This window comes from Ambystoma mexicanum, chromosome 2p (genome assembly GCF_040938575.1).
Source record: "Ambystoma mexicanum isolate Mex_15411 chromosome 2p, UKY_AmexF1_1, whole genome shotgun sequence".
Classification (NCBI taxonomy): Eukaryota; Metazoa; Chordata; class Amphibia; order Caudata; family Ambystomatidae; genus Ambystoma; species Ambystoma mexicanum.
Window position 1 is genome coordinate 342,590,197 of NC_090923.1, and position 21,541 is coordinate 342,611,737.

Below are 21,541 nucleotides of genomic sequence, written 5' to 3' on the forward strand. Positions count from 1 at the left end.
CAGAGAAGTATGATATGATATGATATGGCATTTGTAACGCGCCTATACACAAGTGTTTCAAGGCGCGACGAGGCAGGGAGCGGGGAACAAGGGGAAGACAGACAACGATCCTACTAGGCCAGGTGTCATTCAGACCGTGCAAGTGCAGGGGTAGGCGGAAGGGAAAAAGTGCAAGGGGAAGGGGGGGGGGTGCAGTACAAATAAGTAGAATAGAAATAAAATAATAAATAAATAGGGCCAGCTGGTGGCAAGTGTAAGGTAAGTGCAGACAAGTGCTGGGGGCTGGGGGGGCTGTAGTGATACAGAGACAGTCCCGCAGTGCAGGGGTTGCCAGGGAGGCAGTGCAAGTGAAGAGTGACTGGGCCCAGGACCGAGGTCGGTGAGAGTGGCCCAGATTGCAGAATCAGTGCAGTATTGGTGAAGAATTTAGCAGGGGAGAGGGAGAGAAAAAGCAGAAGTGAAGAGGAAGGTTTTGAGGTGCTTCCGGAACCGGAGATGGTTCTCCTCAAGTTTCAGGGAGGCAGGAAGGCTGTTCCAGAGGGAGGCCCCTGCCGCGGAGAGAGATCTACCCCCAGCTCGTTGCTTCGAGAAGCGGCTGACCCTGAGGGAGTTGGAGACGGATGAGCGTAGGGCTCTGGAAGGAAGATATTTAGGAAGAGAGAGTTGAAGGTATTTAGGCCCCAGGCCCCAGAAGGCCTTGTGGACAATGCAGAGGGTTTTGAACTTAATCCTCGCAGCCACTGGGAGCCAGTGTAGAGATTTCAGTCCTGGAGAGATACGGTCCCTGGGCTTGAGACCAAGGACAAGTCTCGCAGTTCTGTTCTGGATGAGTTGCAGAGGGCGGAGAGTGGAGGCAGGCAGATTAAGATAGAGGCTGTTACAGTAGTCCAGCTTCGAGAGAACCAGGGCTCGGGAGACAGTGAGCTTCTGGGGGAAGGCAAGGAAGGGAAGAATACCTCTGAGGAGGTGCAGCTGGTAATGTGACTTCTTAGAGACGTCAGATATATGAGGAGAGAAGGAGAGTGTGGAGTCGAAGATGACCCCGAGGTTTTTTGCCTTGCAGGTAGGAGCAGGAAGAGGGCCAAGAGAGGCCGGCCTGAGAGCTGCAGGGAAGGGGGGAGTGGGTGTGCCGATGAGTAGGATCTCAGTCTTACTAGCATTAAAGCAGAGGTCATTGGCAGCACACCATTCCTGGATAGCAGACAGACAGTCAGAGATGAGGGAGGGAGAGGAGGAGGAGGCCGAGGGTAGCCTGAAAATGAGCTGGGTATCATCCGCATAGCACTGAAAGTTGGGGCAGAGGGCGGCGATGCGGTGGGCAAGGAGTGCCAGATACTGGTTGAACAGCCAGGGAGAGAGATTAGATCCCTGGGGAACGCCACAGGTGGAGAAAAAGATGTCAGAGAGGAAGGACCCAAGTTGGACCTGGGAGGGTCGATTGGAAAGGAAAGAGGTCAGCCACGCCAGAGCCTGACCAGTGATACCCAGGTTATCACGGAGACGGTTGAGCAGGATGGCATGGTTAACAGTGTCAAAGGCAGAAGAGAGATCGAGCAGAATGAGAACACACGGAGTGTTGGAGTCGAGGTTCAAGAGCAGGTCCTCACGGATGTTCAGGAGAGCAGTTTCCGTGCTTCTGGCCGCTCTGAAGCCAGATTGATGGTCATGGAGACTATCAACAGCTTCAGCATGGAGGTTAAGCTGGGAGATGGCCAGTTTCTCCAGGAGCTTGCCCAGGAAGGGAGTGATGGAGATTGGGCGATAGTTAGCCGGACAGGAGGGGTCGGCAGAGGGTTTCTTAAGGAGAGGGTGCACAAGGGAGTGCTTGAGGGGGGATGGGAAGACTCCAGAGGCGAAGGAGTGGTTGCAAAAGTCAGCCAGGGCAGGAGCCAGGGAGTCAATGTGGTCCTTGATAGTTTTGGAGGAACAGGGGTGAATCTGTTTAGACAAGACTTTCATAGATTGGACTTGTCTGAAAACCTCGTCAGCAGAAAAAAGGGGAAAGGCAGAGAAGGAGGGAGGAGGGGTGGCTGCAGAAGGGCCAGAGGAAGAGCAGGGAAGAGAGGGGGAGAGGTGATAGGAGGAGAGTGAGGACAGGATGTCCTGAGTTTTAGAGATGAAGTGGGAGGCCAGTGCAGTGCAGAGGGCCTGGGAGGGGACAGGAGAGGTATAGACTGCAACAGGGTTGGCAAGCTCCTTGCAGATTGTAAAGAGTTCAGCCGAGTTGTTAGATGCCGCAGAGATGCGGGCTTGGATAAGGGCTCTCTTCTTGGTGAGAACAGAGAGACGGTATTGCCTTTGGAGCAGGCGGCAGGCCAGTTTGTCAGAGGATGAACATGAAGCACGCCATTTCCTCTCTGCCACCCTGCACTTGCGTTTTAGGGTGACGAGATCCGAATCATACCAGGAGTTACATTTGGCTTTGGGCTTCAGGCGGATTTTCATGACAGGGGCAAAGATATCAAGAGTATCAGATATAGCAGAGTGGAGCAAGGAGAGGGCTGTGTCAGGGTGGGAGTCAGCCGAAGGGGGAGGGGGGGGCGAGAAGGTGGCAGCGAAAGCCGCAACTGACACGCGCTTCATGGGTCGGATGACCGAGAAGGTGGGTGGCAATGATGAGGGTGGCTTTGCCTGTGGGGTAGGGAGGGTGAGGTGGGAGGATAGGAGGAAGTGATCACTCCAGGAGAGAGGAGTGGAGAGAGGGACAGAGAGGGGAAGGTCAGAAGAGATCAGAGCATCAAGAGTGTGCCCTGCAGAATGAGTAGGCCCAGACGGGAGAATAGAGAGTGAGAGAGAGTCGCAGAGGTCACGAAAGAGTCCAGTGGGGGGACAGGAGGCATCTAGGTGGATGTTGAAGTCACCAAGAAAGAGGAGTTGAGTGGTAGAGTACAGGAGTGAGGAGGAGAGGTCAGCCCACTCAGAGAGGAAGGAGGAAATTTGACCAGGTGGCCGATAGATAGTAGCCACGGTAAGGGAATGGCTAGGAGAGAGAGAGAGTCGGCAGACAAGACATTCAAAAGAGGAGTAGGTCTGCGTAGGAGTGACAGTGGCAGGAATCCACTCGGGGAAGATAAGGGCAACACCCCCCCCTGCACGGTTGGGCCTGGGCACAGAGAGGATCTTGTAACCTTCAGGTAGGAGTGTGTCAAAGCTCGTGACAGAGCTGGCTGTGAACCATGTCTCAGTGAGACCGAGGACGTCAAGGTCCAGTTCCTCAAGAAGGCGACAGATATCGGAGGAATGCTTGATGGCAGAGCAAGAGTTAAGAGTGGCAAAGTGGAGAAGGTTGCCATCCTTGAAGGACTCCCGGGAGGGGTACAGATCAGAGGTACGCCCTGCGGAGGTGTAGAAGAAGGAGGTGAAGTGGGAGTGCGAGAGGGGGCAGGGAGGGAGGGTAGAGGAAAGGTAGCCGAAGACAGGGGGGGGACAGCAGGGGAGGAAAGGAAGTTGATGAGGCGAAGGAAGCGTCTATCAAAGAGGTGAAGGTTGGCCTGAGGGCCTTGGACCAAGACGGTCCCATTAGCGTAGACATTAATGATGGCCTTAGAGGAGCGGAAGGGGGCCAAGAGGACATCCCAACAGGTGCCACCATTACTGGGAGAAGAGGAAAAAGGAGAGAGCACAGAGACCATATGAAGGGTCCATAGGTCAGGTGAAGGCACGAAAAAGAGGATGTCAGTGAGAGTTTCCTTAGAGCAGGCACTAGTGTAGGTGTCAGCAATAGGGAGGCCTGGGTTGGAGACCAGGATGTCCTTTTTAAACTTTTTCCTACCAGATTTAGTGAGGAGAGCAGGATAGTCAATACAGAAGCAGTTAGAGAAGATAGGCGAGATAGAGAGCACCATGGAGTAGGAGGGAGTGTGGGGGCGGGAAGACAGACGATACTTGAAGCACGCAGGCAGGACGTGAGCGGCAAGCCCAAGTTTACCACATTTCAGAACAGTAAATGAGTATTAGGTACAGAGGCCACCTAAGTTAGAGAATCCTGCGAGGGGAGAAAAAACCCAAGTATACCTCAACTGTGGAGCACAGTGAGGTGAAGACACCATGCGAAGGAAGAGACCAGGTGTAGGTGGGGTGGGCCGCGCGAAGGTGGAAATGGCAAAGTACAGGCGCCTTGCGTCCCCTGCGGACACCTGCAGACACACAGGGAGCCGCAACTGAAGGAGTCGCCCTTGGCCTTGGGGCCCTTAGCCGCAGGGGGCTGCCGGGCAGAGGGCTGCCCCAAAGGGTGTAGTTATAGGAAGAGGGAGGATAGGAAGGGGAGGGGGGTGTGGGCGGGCAGGGAGGCGGGAGGGAGAGGAGAACCAGGAAGTGGGAGGGGAGGGGGAGAGCAGGCACAACAACGCGCTACGAGCGCAGATGAAACTTTTCTTTTTTTTTATTTAAAAAACAAACACAATCTACTCACGGATGCCGAGGCAGGGCTTCCAGGCCTGCAGTTCCCTCGGGGCCACCGGCGACCGCTCTCCCACGCTCAGCTACACAAAGAGTATAGATATGTTCCAGAAATGTGCCCAACATAATGGGTCCAGTCCAGTCTCAGGTGGAGGTATAACAAGCTTGCCCCATAACAAGAAGGGAGATATGGGCCGCCTAGAACATTATCGGCCTGTTTCCCTCTTGGGTGCCGGGGGCAAGATTTTTGCCAAGACAGTTTTGGGCCACTTGGATGCATGGAGTTGGCAGAGGGGGGTTTTGCATCACCTCCAGGCTGTCTTCCAGCATAACACTAGTACGGTGCACCAAGTGCTGAGGCTTGTCTGATTTTGGACAAATGTTGTTTTACAGCCACAAACATCTATGCAGTTTTTGTTGATTTAAAAACGGCATTCAACAGTGTGCCAAGAAGAAAATTGTGGAATGCATTGATTAAGTTGCGGGTATCACTCGCCATTTTAAGAGCAATCTAATCTCTCTATGATAATAATGTGGTGAAAATCATATATGGGACAAGGGGAAAACCACTGCTGGATTAAAAATGGATGTTGGAGTCAGGCAGGGCTGCGTCCTGGCACCAATTCTGTTTTGCCTTTTTATAAATGGGGTTATTGACTAATGCTGGCCGAGAAGTCTGATGCCCCATCGTTGGCTGGTGAACACATCCCGATCCTTTTATTTGCGATTGACGCAGTTCTTCAAAGGCCTGCAGAAGCAACTTAAAATATTTGAGAGTTTCCGTAAAAGTAATGGACTCTCAATAAATGTTAAAAAAAACAAGACAATGGTGTTCAGTAGAAAAAGGGCCAGGAATATTCCTAGGGTAACAATTAGCTCAGGCAGTGGGATGATTGAACAGGTCATGAGCTACGATTATCTGGGGGTCCGGTTGACTGGGAACTGTGCCTGCAAGGACCACATGAACAGGGCAGGCTTGAAGCTGACCAGGCACTGTGGGGCTATGTCAGGATTTATGCAGGCCCACGGGACAGGCCAGTTAAGCATTGTTTTACAGATTTATAAGTGCCAGGCCAGACAGGCCGCCCTGTATGGGGCCGAGCTGTGGAGTGCCCACAAATAAGACACAATCCGGGTCATTGAGCAGAAATTTCTTAAAGCATCCCTAGGCTTGCCAGCAAATACTCCGAATGCCCCAGTTTTCTGGGAGTTAGGAATGCAAAGAATTAGCTTCTTATGTTGCTTGAGGCCGGTGTTTTACTGGGTGAGACTCTGGACTAGCGACAATCTGAGCCAGTACAGAGATGCTGTCAAAGAGGTTTTGTCTCAACCAGGCAGAGCTGATTTACCCGGGTTCTCCTGTCATCAAAAAAGAGTTGACTGCCTTGGGGATGGAGAATTATTGGTCTCGTCCAGAGACTATTCAGGAGAGCCCCAAAACACTGGTAAGAAAAGCCTACGAAAGCAAACGGTTGAGAGAAACCCGAGAGAAACTCGTAAGGTCTGCCAGACTGGCTCTATATCAGTCCAGGAAAGAATATCCTTGTCTTGGAGATTATTTGGACAGAATGAAACCAAAACCAATGAAAGCACTGTATATGAAACTATGCATGGGGACTCTTCTCTTAGCTGAAGTCAGGCACCACTGGAATATGAGTATAGCAGCAGCCTGCCCTTTCTGCTCATATGAGGTTGAAAGTGTAGTGCATTTTATTTTATTTTGTCCAAAGTACTCTCACATTAGGAAAAGATTTCTAATACTACTATTTAATCAGTTTTGCATTAGAGGAATTGATTTAGTGCTTCACCTTTGCTTGACGGGAGATTGTGAGCTGACAACCAATTGTTTGGGGAATTACTTGCTCCAAGCTTGGTAGGTGAGACGTAAACACGTCACCTTATCATCAGCCTTGCATCGGTAACCCTGGGTTTTTACATTTTGCTTTTGACCTTGCGGTCTGTGATCCTGGAACAACAGTGCCACATTTTACAGCATTATATTAATGTCTTAATTATTTATTGCTCTGTATTGAGTGATTTGGAATGCTGTAAAATCTGTGTTTGACTTTTATGATCTATTTATTGGATCGAAATAAAGTATTTGGATTGAATAACAAGCTTCAGGCTACTTTTCTCTCATGTGGCGATGGCAGTGCAAATGGGAGAGTAGCAAAAAGGAATGAAAGCCATCGAAGAAAGTAACAGATCTGCATTATTAAAATGGGTCGCTTTCTTTCAAAATGAAATGAGTTTCAATTACCTAAGTTTGAGGAAGAAACACAAACACAATGGGCCTCATTACGAGTCCGGTGGTAACCGTGCCTGAAATTCCGGCAGGTTACCGCTGGACTCGTATTACAATTCCTCCTCCGTGATTACAGGAATTACCGGGGCATTATTACCCCGGTGACCCGGGAATCTCGGAGGCGGAATTCGGTAAATCCCCATTCCCATTGAGTCCCAAAGGACTCAATGGGAATGGGGAAGTGGAGACACCATTACCATCTGCATCCACGTGCGCCTGCAGGCGGGTGGTGTTAAACCCGCCAGGTCTGGCGGGAATGACACCTCTGCCTTTAGAACTCATACACCCGGTATGGAAACAACGGTGGTGGCGGATTCACGGCAGTGAATCATAATGAGGCTCATTGATCTAAGCTGCATAAAAATGCGGGATGTTGCGAACATAAAACGAAAAATCCATGCATACGGAATAGCTGACATTTGTTTTGCAGCCATGGTTCTTTGGTCCAGAACAATTTAGTGTGAACTTCTAAGAATAAATTGGGAAATAAATATTAAATAAAATAGACAGGCATGCCCCTTTACGGTACACACCAGCTCTGGTTGTCTACTCCCTGTTAGCAGCTTAAAAAAGAGAGAGAGTCACCGTAAGGTTTTCATTTAAAAACAAACAACACTTTAGAGAGCAAAAAAGCATTGTACTGAGGGAGAAGGTTACATAGCAGGTTACTGAGAAAGGCAGACCTCTGGAAGAGTTACACTTGATCGTAGGGAAGAGGAGTGGGCGCAGGTAGTTTGAGTGTAGACAGTCATGGCCAACTAAGTGTTCTTTGTAGGTATGTTCCTGCACTAAGCTGATGCAATTTATCAGCATTAGGCTACCCTCTGCTGTCGAAATGGGAAAGTGCATGAAACATTCGGAATAATTTCAAGTTATTTCTTTCCACCCCCACTTCTGTTCACGCAGGGCATGGCGGTTCCAGTGTAAAGGAACAGTTAATTACCGGCTCAACGTTTCAGTCTCTAAAGAGCAAAACGCTGCAGTAGGAATGCTTCCTCATGAGCTAAAACTGCAAGTGCTGTAATGATGCTACTATACAATCTTATGCCATCACGGGGACTCTGCAATGATACAAGGTTGACAATTAATAGTCTACAAAGAACCATCATAGAGGCCAGTGTAATCGATGTATTAAACTTAGATACTGTTCTTATACCATGCACACCTCTCATTCCATCTGATACAAAAATGCCTTTCAAATTCAAAAGAAGACAGTTTCCTATGCATTTACCGACCGATATTGACCTATAAGAAATGCTAGAACGGCGTCTGCTGCGTCGGGAACAGCTAGTGAGCCTATGCAACAAGAAACATTAACAGAAGCCAGAACCTCTCATTAGTCCTAGACATTAGTCCCAAAATAATGTTCAGCTCACGGCATGCGCATAGAGGGGCAGAATAACAAAAACTAACACAAAATTAAAAAAAGAGCAGATGTGTTTTTTATTTGCATTAATTTTAGAAAAATTAGAAGGTCACCTTTATGAATGAAAGATGACCTCTGCGTTTCAGGGGGCTGGACAGCATCACACAAGATGCACTGGCCAATCCCCTTGCATACATAAGAGATGGGGAAGTTATCCAGACTAATGTATTACAGGCTCCCAGCACCCGATTGGGTGCTGGGAATTACTTTTACAGTGACAGGTCCTTGGATGACCTGGCATTGTGAAATACTAAATAAAGAAACAACATTCCAATCCCTGTTTGAGGGATAGAAATGCAAGTGAGACACCAGAGGTTAATATCGCTGTTGCTGCACTATAAAAATGCAATGTGTATCCTCTTGTACCAGTTCCAAACAGGCGCAGGTAAATGCCTTCATTTCTTGCGCATTTTAGAGTGCATCCTGTTTTTGAATAAGGGATGCGCTTTAAAATGCACAGCAGTGCCTCCCTAATTTACACAAATGCATAGCATGGGTAACAGGAGAGCATTTCAGATGCACACATTCAAATGCCATTTCAGAACAGGCCATATCTTTCTTTTGGCACAAATGGTGACATGCACTAGCACTTGCAGTCCAAACACTTTGGAGGAGTTGTCCCATACGATTGAAACATTTGATACTTTTGAGAAGCACAATGGGTTTTGTGCTTGGACGAATTTTGGATATTAGTAATACCCTGAGAGAAAACAAATATTATGATATCAACATCATTGCATATTCTTAACAAGCATAGGTTCTGAATATTTACTTGCTGCTTCTTTGAAATTTCATTAGACATGAGCTTGGCAGAGTCCAAAATCTGTATAGCACTCTCATCTTCCAGAATGTTCCCTTCAGAAGACTGCAAGGTTTCCAGAATCTTATCCTCAATCTCTTTAAGCTGTTTCTTATTGGCAGCCGATTGAAGGATTAGAGCGTTTCTTTCCTCCTCCAGTTCTGGTCTAATAAAAAAAAGCCACGCACCAATGTTATTTATTTGTACATTTTGCAATACTATAATCTTTTCAAGAATTTAAATGCTACTTGATGAGATGGGGCCGACATTCAGCTGTGGCCTCAACCACCAACCGACCACCGAACAACAACAATTCCAGAACCAATTAACAGAATTAGAATGCAGAAGATGGGGAGAAAGCAAGGTACGGAAATGGAGAGTTGGACATGGCATAATATAAACAGGACATACCATATCTTCCTTCTTAAGGAGAGAACAACAACAAAACGAAAAAAACTTGGAAATGAATACATTGATAAGGTATGATAGTGAACACAGTGGTGCACACTGACCAACATGAGTTAGCTGTTACAGTGAACAGAATGCAACGTTACTGAACAAAATCTTTCAGATATCCTGGGCCTTTCATCGCCCTTCCAGTAGAACTGCTACCACTGAGACCGTCCTTTGTGGCCGCCCCACACTACTGCAAATCAGGGACATCCTTCCTGAGCCTTGTCTCATCACTGACTCCCTCTTTCCTTTCCTCAGTATTACTTGCCAACAAACCCTCCTTGAAAGAAGCTAGTCTACCCATTGACCAAACTTCTCCTCCTTCAACCACCACCACTCATTAGAGCTGTAATCTTTTTGGGACCCAGGAATTTGCTTTCACAACATTTGGGACCCACCCTTGGATTTGTTACCAGAACCAAATCATCAATCATCCACATGCAATCCTTCACACCATGGAACTCATTAAAGACCTTTTCATAATGAACCTGCCCCTCTTTCACTACCCTCATCACTTTCTCATGATCCACCAAAACTGGAACCGCTGAGCCCATCCAACCAGGGTATAACTTTGTTCCTGGCTCATGGCCCTTTAATGAAACAAAAGGTGAAACCTTGGTCACCGAGTGGGGGGTGGTACAATAACCCCAAATCAGTTGTCTCAAAACTGCACGCCATGCCAATACAGCTTTCAATGCCAATTGAATTCCCCCTTTAATTAATCTATTGAAGTGTAGCACAGCCCAATACACGGCTAAAGCCACCCTCTCCACTACCAAATAGTTACTATCTTTATCACTCAAGGCCCTGGAAGCTAACGCTACTAGGCGCTCTTCCCCTTTGCAATCTCTCTGCGTCAGCGATGCTCCTAAACCCAAAATGCTAGCGTCAACTGTAAGATGTGTCTTGCTTCCAGTGGAAAACTTACCAAGGATGGGGCATTGGCAATGCAACTCTTAATTTCCTTGATTGCTTCCTTACATTCCCCCGACCATACGTATCTTACTCCTTTCTTCAACAATGCTCAAAGGGATGCTGACAAAACCGTACATTTCTCTGCAAACTTACGATAATACTCTTACAAACCTACAAATAGAACAAAGCTGTTGCTTATCCTTGCGTTCAGGGGGCAGACTTATTGCTTCAATCAAACTATGCTTGGGTACAATTCCTTCAGCTGATACACAATGACCCAAATATGCCACACACTGCACACCTATTTTGCATTTACTACTTTGGACAGTAAGCCCTGCTTCCCTCAATTTGCACAACACTTCTCTCAACACTTTGGCATGCTCCTGAGGAGTGCTGGCATGGATCAATACATTATCTTGAAAAACAATCACTCTCCCCACACCCTCACACACTTTTCCCATAACTTGCTGGAAGACAGCAACCACCGATGCTAGACCGAAGGGTATTCTACTGTACTTTAAGTTCCCTTCCAGGTGTGATGAAAGAATTGAGTTCTTGACAATTGTGTGTAAGTGGCACTTGATAGTAAGCGGAAGAAAGGTCAATCACTGCAAAATGGCTGGCACCCCCCAAAAGAGCCAAAACGTCTGATATCACGGGCAAGAGATGCCTGTCCACCAATATGTTTCTGTTCAAATCTCGAAGGCCAACACAAATCCTCAGGTTTCCATTTGCCTTTGCCACCAAAACCACAGGAGATAGTCATTCTGTGTAATCAACCCTTTCAATCACACCCTTCTGCAACCATTTGTCAAGTTACTCCTTGAGTTGATAATGAAGGTGGTGGGGAACAGGACATACTTTGTGAACAGCTGGAGTAGCATTAGTTTTTAATCTGATGTGATGTTCAAAATCTTTCAGCCGGCCCAAGAGGTCAGAAACAACTTCTGGAAATTCATTCACCGATCTATCCTGTACTTCTGCTATGGATACAGGCACCTCCAGGTTTGCTTGAATTCGAATTCCAAGGCTCCTCTACTCCTTCCATCTCAAGAGAGATTAACCTTTCTTGGCCACATAGATATCTGCAGCACAATTTCAAACCTTCTATCCTTCCACACGCTTGGATTTTCCAAGCATCTCAATCTCAACATCACCGTAACCATGTGGACTGATTTTCACTGAAAGTTCCTCTATTCTACCATCAGGGGTATGCGTGAAAGTTTCTCCTGAAATAATGGTCCAAGGAGATGCACTATGGCTAACTAGCCATGTAATAGGACGTGCCTGGAAGAGCTGCTCCAGGGATCCGACATCGATCCGTAAGAACATGCATTTTGAATGAACAGCCTATTCCAAAAATGGAAACACGAGCGTGTAAACAGATGCTCTGCCACCACTCTAAAAACTGAGCTGATCGGGTGAGCAGCAGAGGTGAAATTGACACCGAAACAAAGTATCCAAGATGGCGGTGAACAAAGGACGGGTGGCAAAATCAGTTGAATAAGACCCGAGCGTGAGGCGAATGCGGAGACATTGTATCCTGGAGGTCGCGTGAACCTTTGCTCTCAGAACGGGGAGCGGCGATTGGCAGCGAGATCGCGTGCTACCCTGTCAAGCACAAGCAACAGGCGGACCCAGGTTTTGGGTGCAGGAGCCGCACGTTGACAAAGGTAGGGACCGGCGTCTGGAGCTTGCGTGGCCCCATCAGAAACAAGGGATCATTGTGCGAGCGGCTCCCTGCCGCCCGTGTGTAAAGACACGTTGAATGCGCTGGGGCCGCATAATAACAGCAGAGGTGCGGCGGATGGCCAGAACAGCTTCCGGTAGTAATGCCGGTTCCGAGCATGAGAGTCGGGCGCTCCAGCAATACATGGGGGCACCCGTGCGTGCAAAACTGCAGTATTGAGGCCCGCTGAGTCAAGCGACTTATCGGGCGTTAGATCGAACAGAACAGAGGAGCTGCACAGATTGCTGGGTATTATTCCTGCACGGTAGGCATATTAAAAGCTAAAACAATTGAAAGGAAGAAGACTACTAAGGATACAGGCAGCTGTGCACAACGAAGAGCCAGGTGAACAGGACAGGAAAAAAGAGTGCTCTCCATGACGCAATAAAACAGGCTGAAACGTGGGAGGTCACAACCCACTCGAGAACTAACCCAGCAAACACAAGCATAAATAGAGGTTTCCTTGAACAATTGACCCAGACCCGAAATACTGCATTGGGGCCACATCAAATCAGAGGAGCAAGATCGATACATCTGAGACCAAACAACCTCAGACACAAACTGCGGCCGCAAGATGACTGGGCGAGGGGCCATAAGCAAGAACAAGAACAAGCAACCCACAATAGAACCATTTACCAAGACGCAACTATCTCCAGTGACCACGGCACCTAAGGGCGCGACAGCACCGGCAGAGAACACCGTATCGACGGAAAACCATCAGATTCTGGCTGCTATCACAGCTGAGAGACTCATGGGGAACAGCGATGGCGGACCTGCGCACCTCCCTGGAGGCCAAGATAGACGCAGTAGGCATTGACGTCGCCCTGCTACGACAAGATGTTAGGGCGTTGGCAGAGAGAACAAGCAGCTTGGAGAGTGCGGTGAAAACCAACTCGGATACCAGCGCCAACAATGCAAAAGAGGTTCATGTACTGAAGCAGCAGGTAGCTAACCTGGAGATTTGTGCCGAGGAAGCAGAAGGAAGAGCAAGGAGGATTAACATCTGCGTGGTTGGCCTGCCGGACTACGTTGAGAACCTGCTCTTACAAGAAATAGGGGCCAAAAAACTTTTGCCAGGATTTGCAGTGGAGCGTGCACACAGAGCCCTCATGAGGAAGCGAAGCCGGGGCCCCCCCGAGCAATAATCGCTAAAATACTGAACTACAAGGATCACAAGAGGATATTGGAGTACTTTCGCAAAGGAGGAACGATTGAAAGGGCTTCATGCACCATCACAGCGTATCCAGACTACACAATGTTGGTCCAGAGACAGCGGTACAGTTATGTGGCAATCAAAAGGAGATTACGCATGACGGGAATAAAATACATGCTTATGTACCCTGCGAAATTGAAAGTGCTGCACAAAAGCAAGATGTTTTTTTTCACACCCCCGAAGAAGCGACAACATGGCTAGATCTTCAGGGTTGTCCAGAACCATATGCGGAGTAAGCTCGAGAAGAGCGCGATAAGAGATGGGGACATTGCAGGTATATTGATGTGACGCAAAGCGGGTACCCCAGCAGAAATAATGATAGTGATTATGAGTAAGGGATGCGACTGGGTAAAGTTGATATTTAGCGGGGACACCATTGACTGTGTTGAACCCAAAAGACTTGAATATAGGCACGCGTATATTTGCGCAAAATGTACAGTAAAGTGCGTTTGAACTATAGCAAATAGGAGCGGCAGGACGCAAGCACCCTACCCCCCTCGAGTAATAGTAGTAGTTGTAGAAGGTTAGCCACTAGGGCGACCTCACCCTGCGGAGCTTCGAGTACAGGCGGGAGCCAGAAAGAGCTAGATGCGGGGGTGCCTGGGATCCAGGGATGGAGCTGGGCAACAGTTAATGGGGGTGATGTTGGGGAAGGGAAGGGTGGCGGGAAGGAGGGAGGGAGGGGTGTTTGAGGTGTTTGTAGATAAGGGAAGTTTGAACCGGGTACGAGCCTATATAGACAGAAACAGAAACGAGAACTGGACTGCACTGATGGGGGGAGGGGATGGGAACTATAACAAGCCATGGGAGACCTTAAGATAATCACATGGAATGTCAGGGGCCTCAACAGCTATTTAAAAAGAAACAAGGTTATGTTATACCTGCACAGACAAAAGATAGATATTGCGCTGATACAAGAGACTCATCTGACACGGGAAAAGCTGGGAACGGTTATGAAAAATGGAAAGGGGTTGTGGCGGGCTCGACATATTCTGCCTACGCCAGAGGAGTGCTTATCTGGGTGGCACTGCATGTCCCTTATCACTCGTTGCAGGAAGCTGCGGAAGCGGATGGGAGAATGGTCATACTTAGGGGATTGGTGGAGAACAGGGAGATAAGCATAGTGAACACATATGCACCCAATCAGAATACGGCTACATATTTTAGAACCTTGAGTACTAATCTTAGCATGTGTATGGGAAGTGCAGTGATCTGGGGTGGGGATTTTAACTGTGTACTAAACCCCAGGGTGGACAGATCAGATCGGAAATTGGCTATTCTTGCCCCGGCAGCAAGAGCGCTGCAGACACTGCTAGACGACTTTGGTCTGACAGATGTATGGAGAAAGAAGCACCCCCGGGAAAAACAGTACTCCCATCATTCTGCCCCACAACAGTTGTACAAGAGGCTGGACTATGTCTTTGCCACGTCGGAAATAATGATGGAAACGGTGCAGGCAGAATATAAAGCGAGGGTCTTGTCAGACAACTCGCCTTTAGTTGTTGGTTGGCAATACTGTCCCCCAAGGGCGAGGATCCCAAAATGGAGGCTCCGGGAAGAGACGCTTAAAGTTTCCCTTTTTAGGGAATATATAAGGGATAAGATCATAAACTACTTTGAGGTGAACACGGGTAGCGTGGACTCAGCGAGCACGCTATGGGAAGCTTTTAAGGTGGTGTTGCGGGGCGTAGCCATAGCAAAATCTAAAAGCCTGCAAGGAGGAATCCTGACCGATCTACATGAAGCAGAAAGGGAGCTGCAAAAAACACAAAGAGGGAATGATGATACTGGAATAGACACAGAGCTGATACTTAAATTGCAACCGATATGTGCAGAGCAATGGGACAGGCTGTGTAACCTTAATTATAAGAAATATATAGAGAGACAGCATGCGGGAGGAGATAAAACAGGAAGGCTTTTGGCATGGTTATACAAGAGCGAAACCCCTAGACCCACCATTAGGACAATAACAAGAGAAGATAGCAGTGTAGCTGACACCCAGGAGGAAGTTAATCAGGAGTTTGCAAATTACTATAGGGAACTCTACGGGGATGTGGAGGGACGCAGTTATGAGGAGATAAAAGAAACACTAGAAGACATAGGTCTGCCCACAATAAGTGCCGAAGAAAGAGAGGAGCTGGATGCACCGATTACCTTAGAGGAGTTAGAAGAACCAGTGAGACAGCTACCTACTAGGCTTTCCAAGTGAGTTTATAAAGTGTATAAAGCGGAAGTGCTCCCTCCGATGTTAGATATGCTAAACGAAGCGTTTGAGATAGGACGGCTGCCAGAGTCGCTTAGAGAGGCAATCATAATACCGCTTCCTAAGCCCAACAAGCCTGGATATAGCTGTAGCTCCTGCAGACCACTATCAATGCTGAATCAAGACAGCAAGATATTGACAGCTGTCTTGGCAAGCAGGTTGCGAAGAGTCATTGGCAAACTAACAAAACCCCGATCAGACAGGCTATGTTCCGAATAGAAACATAACTCATAATCACAGGCGACTCCATCGGGTTGTCGCATGGGCGAGAAAAAACGAGGGTGAAATGGCGATAGTGTCCCTAGATGCGGTGAAGGCCTTCGATTCCGTGAAATGGCCATGGCTGCTGGCGGCCCTGGCGGGCTATGGGATGGGGCCTGGATACATAAGATGGGCAAAGATGCTATATAGTGAACCGTTGGCCAGAGCCAAAACGGGAGCCGTGATTTCTGAGAGATGGCAACTAGGTAGAGGTACCAGACAAGGGTGCCCATGGTCCCCTATGTTATACATATTAGCTCTAGAGCCTTTGGCTATATACCTCAGACTACAGTATGATACTATAGGCATCGAGGTGGGAGGGGAGCGACACCTGATCTCCTTGTATGCGGATGATTTGCTGTTGTACCTGAAGTACCCGGAGGAGAATCTCCAGTACATCCTGGAGGTTATGGAAAGGTATGCAGGGCTGTCTGGCATAGCGGTGAACGCCCAGAAGTCTATTATTTTCCCGCTAGGTAGCTATAAGGGGACCCCTATCGGGCAGTTGCCGGTGTTGCAAGCTCCTTGGGCTGTTGGTACCTTTTGGTACCTAGGGATAGATGTGTACCATACGGTGGAAAAAGAACATAGGAATAATACTGAGGTAGCCATAGCGAAAATTGAAAAGAGTATGAAATTTTGGGTGAAGCTGCCTCTAGCGATGATGGGGCATAGTGCAATGTTCAAGATGGTGGTCTTGCCCAGGCTTAGGAAGTTTTTCACCAAGCTGAACGGTATGTGCAGGGATTTTCTGTGGCAAGGTACCAGAATAGGGTGGCACTATGGAAGTTGCAGAACTTTTACGAAAAAGGAGGAATAAGGCTCCCTAACTATGAGGTTTACTATGTAGGGAGCCAACTGCAATACATCGCTAAATGGCTCTCAGATGAAGAGACCACTGAATCCAGGTTGTTTGGAGCAGACTGTGCCCTATTTTATTTAAAAGAGATGATAGAAATGAAAGCACGTCTTGAGATGATGGTGCTCGGGTGGAGGATCTGACGCTAAGCATGCCGGATGATGGAAAACCCAGTCCCCTGCTCCCAGCAGATACCACCTGGTGGCGCTGGCTGGAGGGGATGAGCAGCTACGAATGATAATTAGGAACCACTGGGAATCGGTGGGGTTGGTAACAATGGGAGATGTCTGGCAGGAGGGGACCATCGTAAATTTCGAAGAGCTTGGTGAGGAAATGGGGTTGCACGTAGGTCAGTATATAACATACCATAGACTGGTGCAGGAAATTAAGAAAACATGGCCTGAGACAGTACTAGAGGAAGATGTAACCGTATACATGATATATGATATAGCAGAGGGAGGGCATGAGATTTCTAGATTGTACGAAATGATGATGTCCAAGGTTGGGAAAGAACTAACGCAACTGAGGCTAGACTGGGAAATGGAAGGGGGAGCCCCGATGGAGGACCGGATGTGGGAGCGTGCCCTGGGGTATCATAAAAAGGTGTCAAGAAATGCTAGATTGAAACAGATACAATTATATATTACACACAGGGCTTATATGACACCCCTGAGGATATCGAGGTTTGAAAATGCCGGTAGACAAGCATGTCCGAAATGTGATGAGGAACAGGCTGATATGGTACATATGTTCTGGTCCTGCCCGGTGATTGAGCGCTTTTGGAGCGAAGTAGCCGGGAAACTAGCGGAAAAGGGGGTCACCATTGTCATAGACTCAGCCTTGGCCTGCTTACTTGGGGGGTTCCCCAGGTCGCAGAAACTGAAGCATGTCAACAAACTGAAGGATTTAGCATATGTGCTTGAAAAAGGAGGATTGCCATGGGATGGAAGGCTTGTCATAGGCCATGTGTGGAGATGTGGTGGAATGAGTTGCAGAAGTGGGCGGAGGCGGAGACTATGGTGTGGCAAGAGGCAAGTAACATACGGGGAGAGGAAGAGGTGGGAACCCTGATGGCATGGAAGTTGTTGGTAGCGGAACTGTTTGGAACGATACCAGATCTGACAGAATCCACTGAAAATCAAACCCCACCACGCGGTGCAGATACAGAGTGAATAGAATTAATAGGCTCATAAGGGGAGGGTGGGTTAAGGGGAGCATTGACCAAAACTGAGTAATGAACAATGAGAAAATTGTACTGTTGATATCTGCACTGTGTATTTGGTTTGTATTGGTTTTGTTTGTTGAAAATGCAATAAAAATTGTTTAAAAAAAAAAAAGGAGATGCACTATCAACCTTCATCGTTAAGGGTCTTCCATCAACAGTAAATTGGTCTGAGGGACCTCACTTGCCCCCGTTTAGGGCAGAATTTCAAACACATGGCGGACGGTTGCATGTTTGGACTCCATTTGAGGCAACTGTGCCTGAGATAACTGCACAACTTCTTGTTCACCCTTGGGGGCCGGTTGTGGATCTACAGCATTCACTCCTCCCTCTTTGCAAACTCGAGCGAAGCAACCCTTGCACTTGCACTTAATACAGCTGGAATTACGGGTCGGACAGAACAGACATGAGGACAGGTGCCTGGGGCTACCGCACTTAAAAGATCTCACTTCTCTACTATCCTCACCTCCTCTACTCCTGTTCCTGATGGCACACACCTCATAGCCGGGTTGCTCCAACTTCATGTTCCTCATGTAATGAGCTGTTTGCTCAACACTGCGAGTAAGTTTCACGGCCTGCTCCAAGGAAAGATCTTTGGCCAGGAGCTTTTGGTGCATCTTACTAGCTGGTCCCTGATCAAGGAGTTTGTTAAGGAGCCAAACAAGTAGGTGTGGCTCAAGGTACGGAGAGCCGCTACATAACTCTCAACTGGTTCTAATTGTTCTTGGCGTCTCTGGAAGAATCTGTGACGCTCAAAGGTCACATTTTTCCTTGGCTCATAGTGATCTTGGAGTTTTTTTAAATGGCAATTGTGAAGTCATCCTGGTGACCAGCGCCAACTCCCTCAAGTTCTGCCAATCCATCAAAAACACTGCGTCCCTCCATGCCAAGATTGTGGAGCAAGTGGGACTGCTTCCTTGCAGGTGCAAACCTGTCTCCTCCCATTGCCAGCATGTAAGTTTCAAACATGTTCCTCCATCTGTCCCACTTGACTGAAGGAGGGTCATGTTCTGCCAGAAAAGGTGGGGGAGGAGGAATTCTTGCTGCAGCCATTCTCGAAATTACAATCCTGTTGGTAAATTGATGACTCCGCCGTGATTCCCTAAATCTGCCTCTGATTCCTTTGAGACAATTCTCCTTAAAGTTGACCTGTAATCCTTAAAGGTCTTCTTTTGAAATCCTCTACTTCACTCCTTCAAAGGAACTTCTCCTGCTGGTAGCCATATGCTCAGGCATTCACAAAACCAAGGAGATGAGTTCAGGCTTCTCATACGCTCTGTTGGTCACTGCTAGTGTAGGACCTAGCGATGCATCTCCGTTGTTAGGCTGTAGGGGTGGGACGCACTCACGTGCATGCCAAGAGGTTTTCTCCTCTTAACACCAGCGCAAGCATCCAGCCTGTCTCGTGCACGAGGCTGCAATGGAGGTGGCACACGGGGGGGGACGGAGGGGAGAGCCGAGCCCAAAAACATGTGCGCTCCCAGGACCCAAGGCAAGGACTGCCACCGGTCTGCGGCAGGATGATTCCCTGGTGAGCTCTGCGTTCTCCTCTGCGCCACCTGGGACATTAGTGCGCCCCAACGCACAAAGTACTGACACTGCTGCCTGCACAGTAAAGGGGGTCCTCCATGAGCTGCGTCCACCCCCTTCAGGGACATCCTCGTTGCTAGTGATGAGATGGGGCTGACATGGATTTTCAAGTCCTTTACTCAAATCACAACGTGCAGCTTCATCTGTGGCCTCAACCACCAACCGACCACCGAACAAAAACAATTCCAGGCTCAATTAACAGCATTACAATGCAGAAAATGGGAAGAAAGAAAGGTAAGGGAAGGGAGAGAAGGACATGACAACATATAAACAGGACATAACACTACTCTCTTTCATAATACTCAAGTACTTGTTACTAAACAATATAACATCAACTACATGCTTTCATGCTATTTAAAAGATTATATTACGATCTTGTTTACTTCAAATATATTTAACGCTGCTACCAATGACTTCATGAAGTGACGGTATACAGCATTTTGATCTTGGATCGATATATACATATAATAATGTTGACTAGTGTTGAATGGTTTTAGCATAAGGATGCCTAATTGATTATGTTGCATTATAAAGATAGAGATGTGGTTTTGCCTCATGGCAAACATGCACATACGCTGATACTGAGTGCGATGTAGGCCAGGCTTTCACTTTGTACAACATGACCATGGCAATCATATGGAGTCATGGCCCCTGTTGTCCAGAGAGACTCAATGAGCCATCACCTGAGGCAAGATCATAATGTAACTTTTCTGCACCATCCCCGTCCTGCAGTAGCTGCCAAGTGTTCCTGTGCAATGTGTGACACTTTGGCCAAACCTTGGTTTTGACTTCCCATACTAGGACATGTTGGGCCATACTTTTTTAAATATTTTTTTTTTAAATACAACATGATTTCACTTGTCATTTGCAGTATAGGGGAATGAAGACATTGAAACCGCAAAACCAATGGTCAAAGGCTGTGTGATGTGCTTTTTCGTTACTACTAAGAGTCTAGTGACAGAATCCATTAAAAGAAAAAACAAGACTTTTGTGTGATATAGTATTCATGTATGAGATTTATTAAGCACATGCTTATCCGGGAAGCTAGTATATAGAGAAAGAACCTCTACATAGGGAAGACACTCAGGGAGTTATAGGCAGGGTACAGGGGTAGCAGCGGAAGCTGTGATGTGGGAGGTGCGAGCTCCAGAGGAGGAGAATATATGCTATGTAGCTTGAAATAACACCATACCCAAACATCTTTTAGCACTTAACAGCATCAAGGAGATGAACGTTACGACGAAAGAAGGTATTACCTGAACTAAGTAAGGCCTGATTATTAATTTGATGTACCTCAAAATTAGCTAAAATAAATAACGCCCTGATGACATTATAAGTGTAAAAGCCCTTTCCAGAATCCTCGAAACTAAACATAGGCCAAAAAGCACCATCCTCAAAATCGTCCACCCACGATAGAATACAGTGACAGGAAAGGGTGCGGATATCATGCCATGAAAAAACCTCTCAAACACAAACCCTTAAATGTTTTTTGTGGTTTAAAACTCTCTCATACTTTACAAAATGTTATAAAACATTTGAAGTGGATGATTAAAGTTAAAAACAGTATGCATTTTTACGAAATCCATCCAAACAAACGTTATAAATACATTTACATAATGCCAATGAAAGAAAAAGTTATGAAACTTAGGGTAATATTGGCTCTAATACATATTTTGCTTCCTCTGCAGAATCTTCACTATTGAAATACATCAGCCTCCAGTTTGAGAGCTACGAAATTCTTTGATTTCTTAAGGTGCTTAGGTTGGCACACCGCGTGCCATAAAGCTGTGACGTGACACTGAGAGGCAACCTGGGTCATAAAGGACGGCATCCTTGGCCCCTCTCACTAAATCCAACAGTTACTTGGATAGTTTCCGCCACAGCTGGAGAGCTTTCGAAGTATCAATCAGAGCTACCATTACACTAATGTACATAACATTTTCTTTTAATGAAAAATATTTCTACTTCAGAATCGTTATCTTTGAAAGATTCCCCCAGCTGTGCCCTATTCAATTTTGAAGAGTGGCCTTGAATTCACTCTATAGAAATGTTCTGCTAACCATTGAGCCATAGTTAACCGCCTGCTCATTTTGGGGCCAGCCACAGCC

At 47.4% G+C, this 21,541-nt stretch overlaps 1 protein-coding gene across 1 annotated transcript in view; it reads right to left on the minus strand.

Annotated features, from left to right (window-relative positions):
* DNAH12 (dynein axonemal heavy chain 12) overlaps nt 1-21,541 on the minus strand; it is a 3,791,933-nt gene that overhangs the window by 813,963 nt on the left and 2,956,429 nt on the right. The window contains exon 58 of the mRNA XM_069643677.1: nt 8,902-9,094. Within this exon, the coding sequence (XP_069499778.1) occupies nt 8,902-9,094 (193 nt within the window). The remainder of the gene's footprint in view (nt 1-8,901; nt 9,095-21,541) is intronic.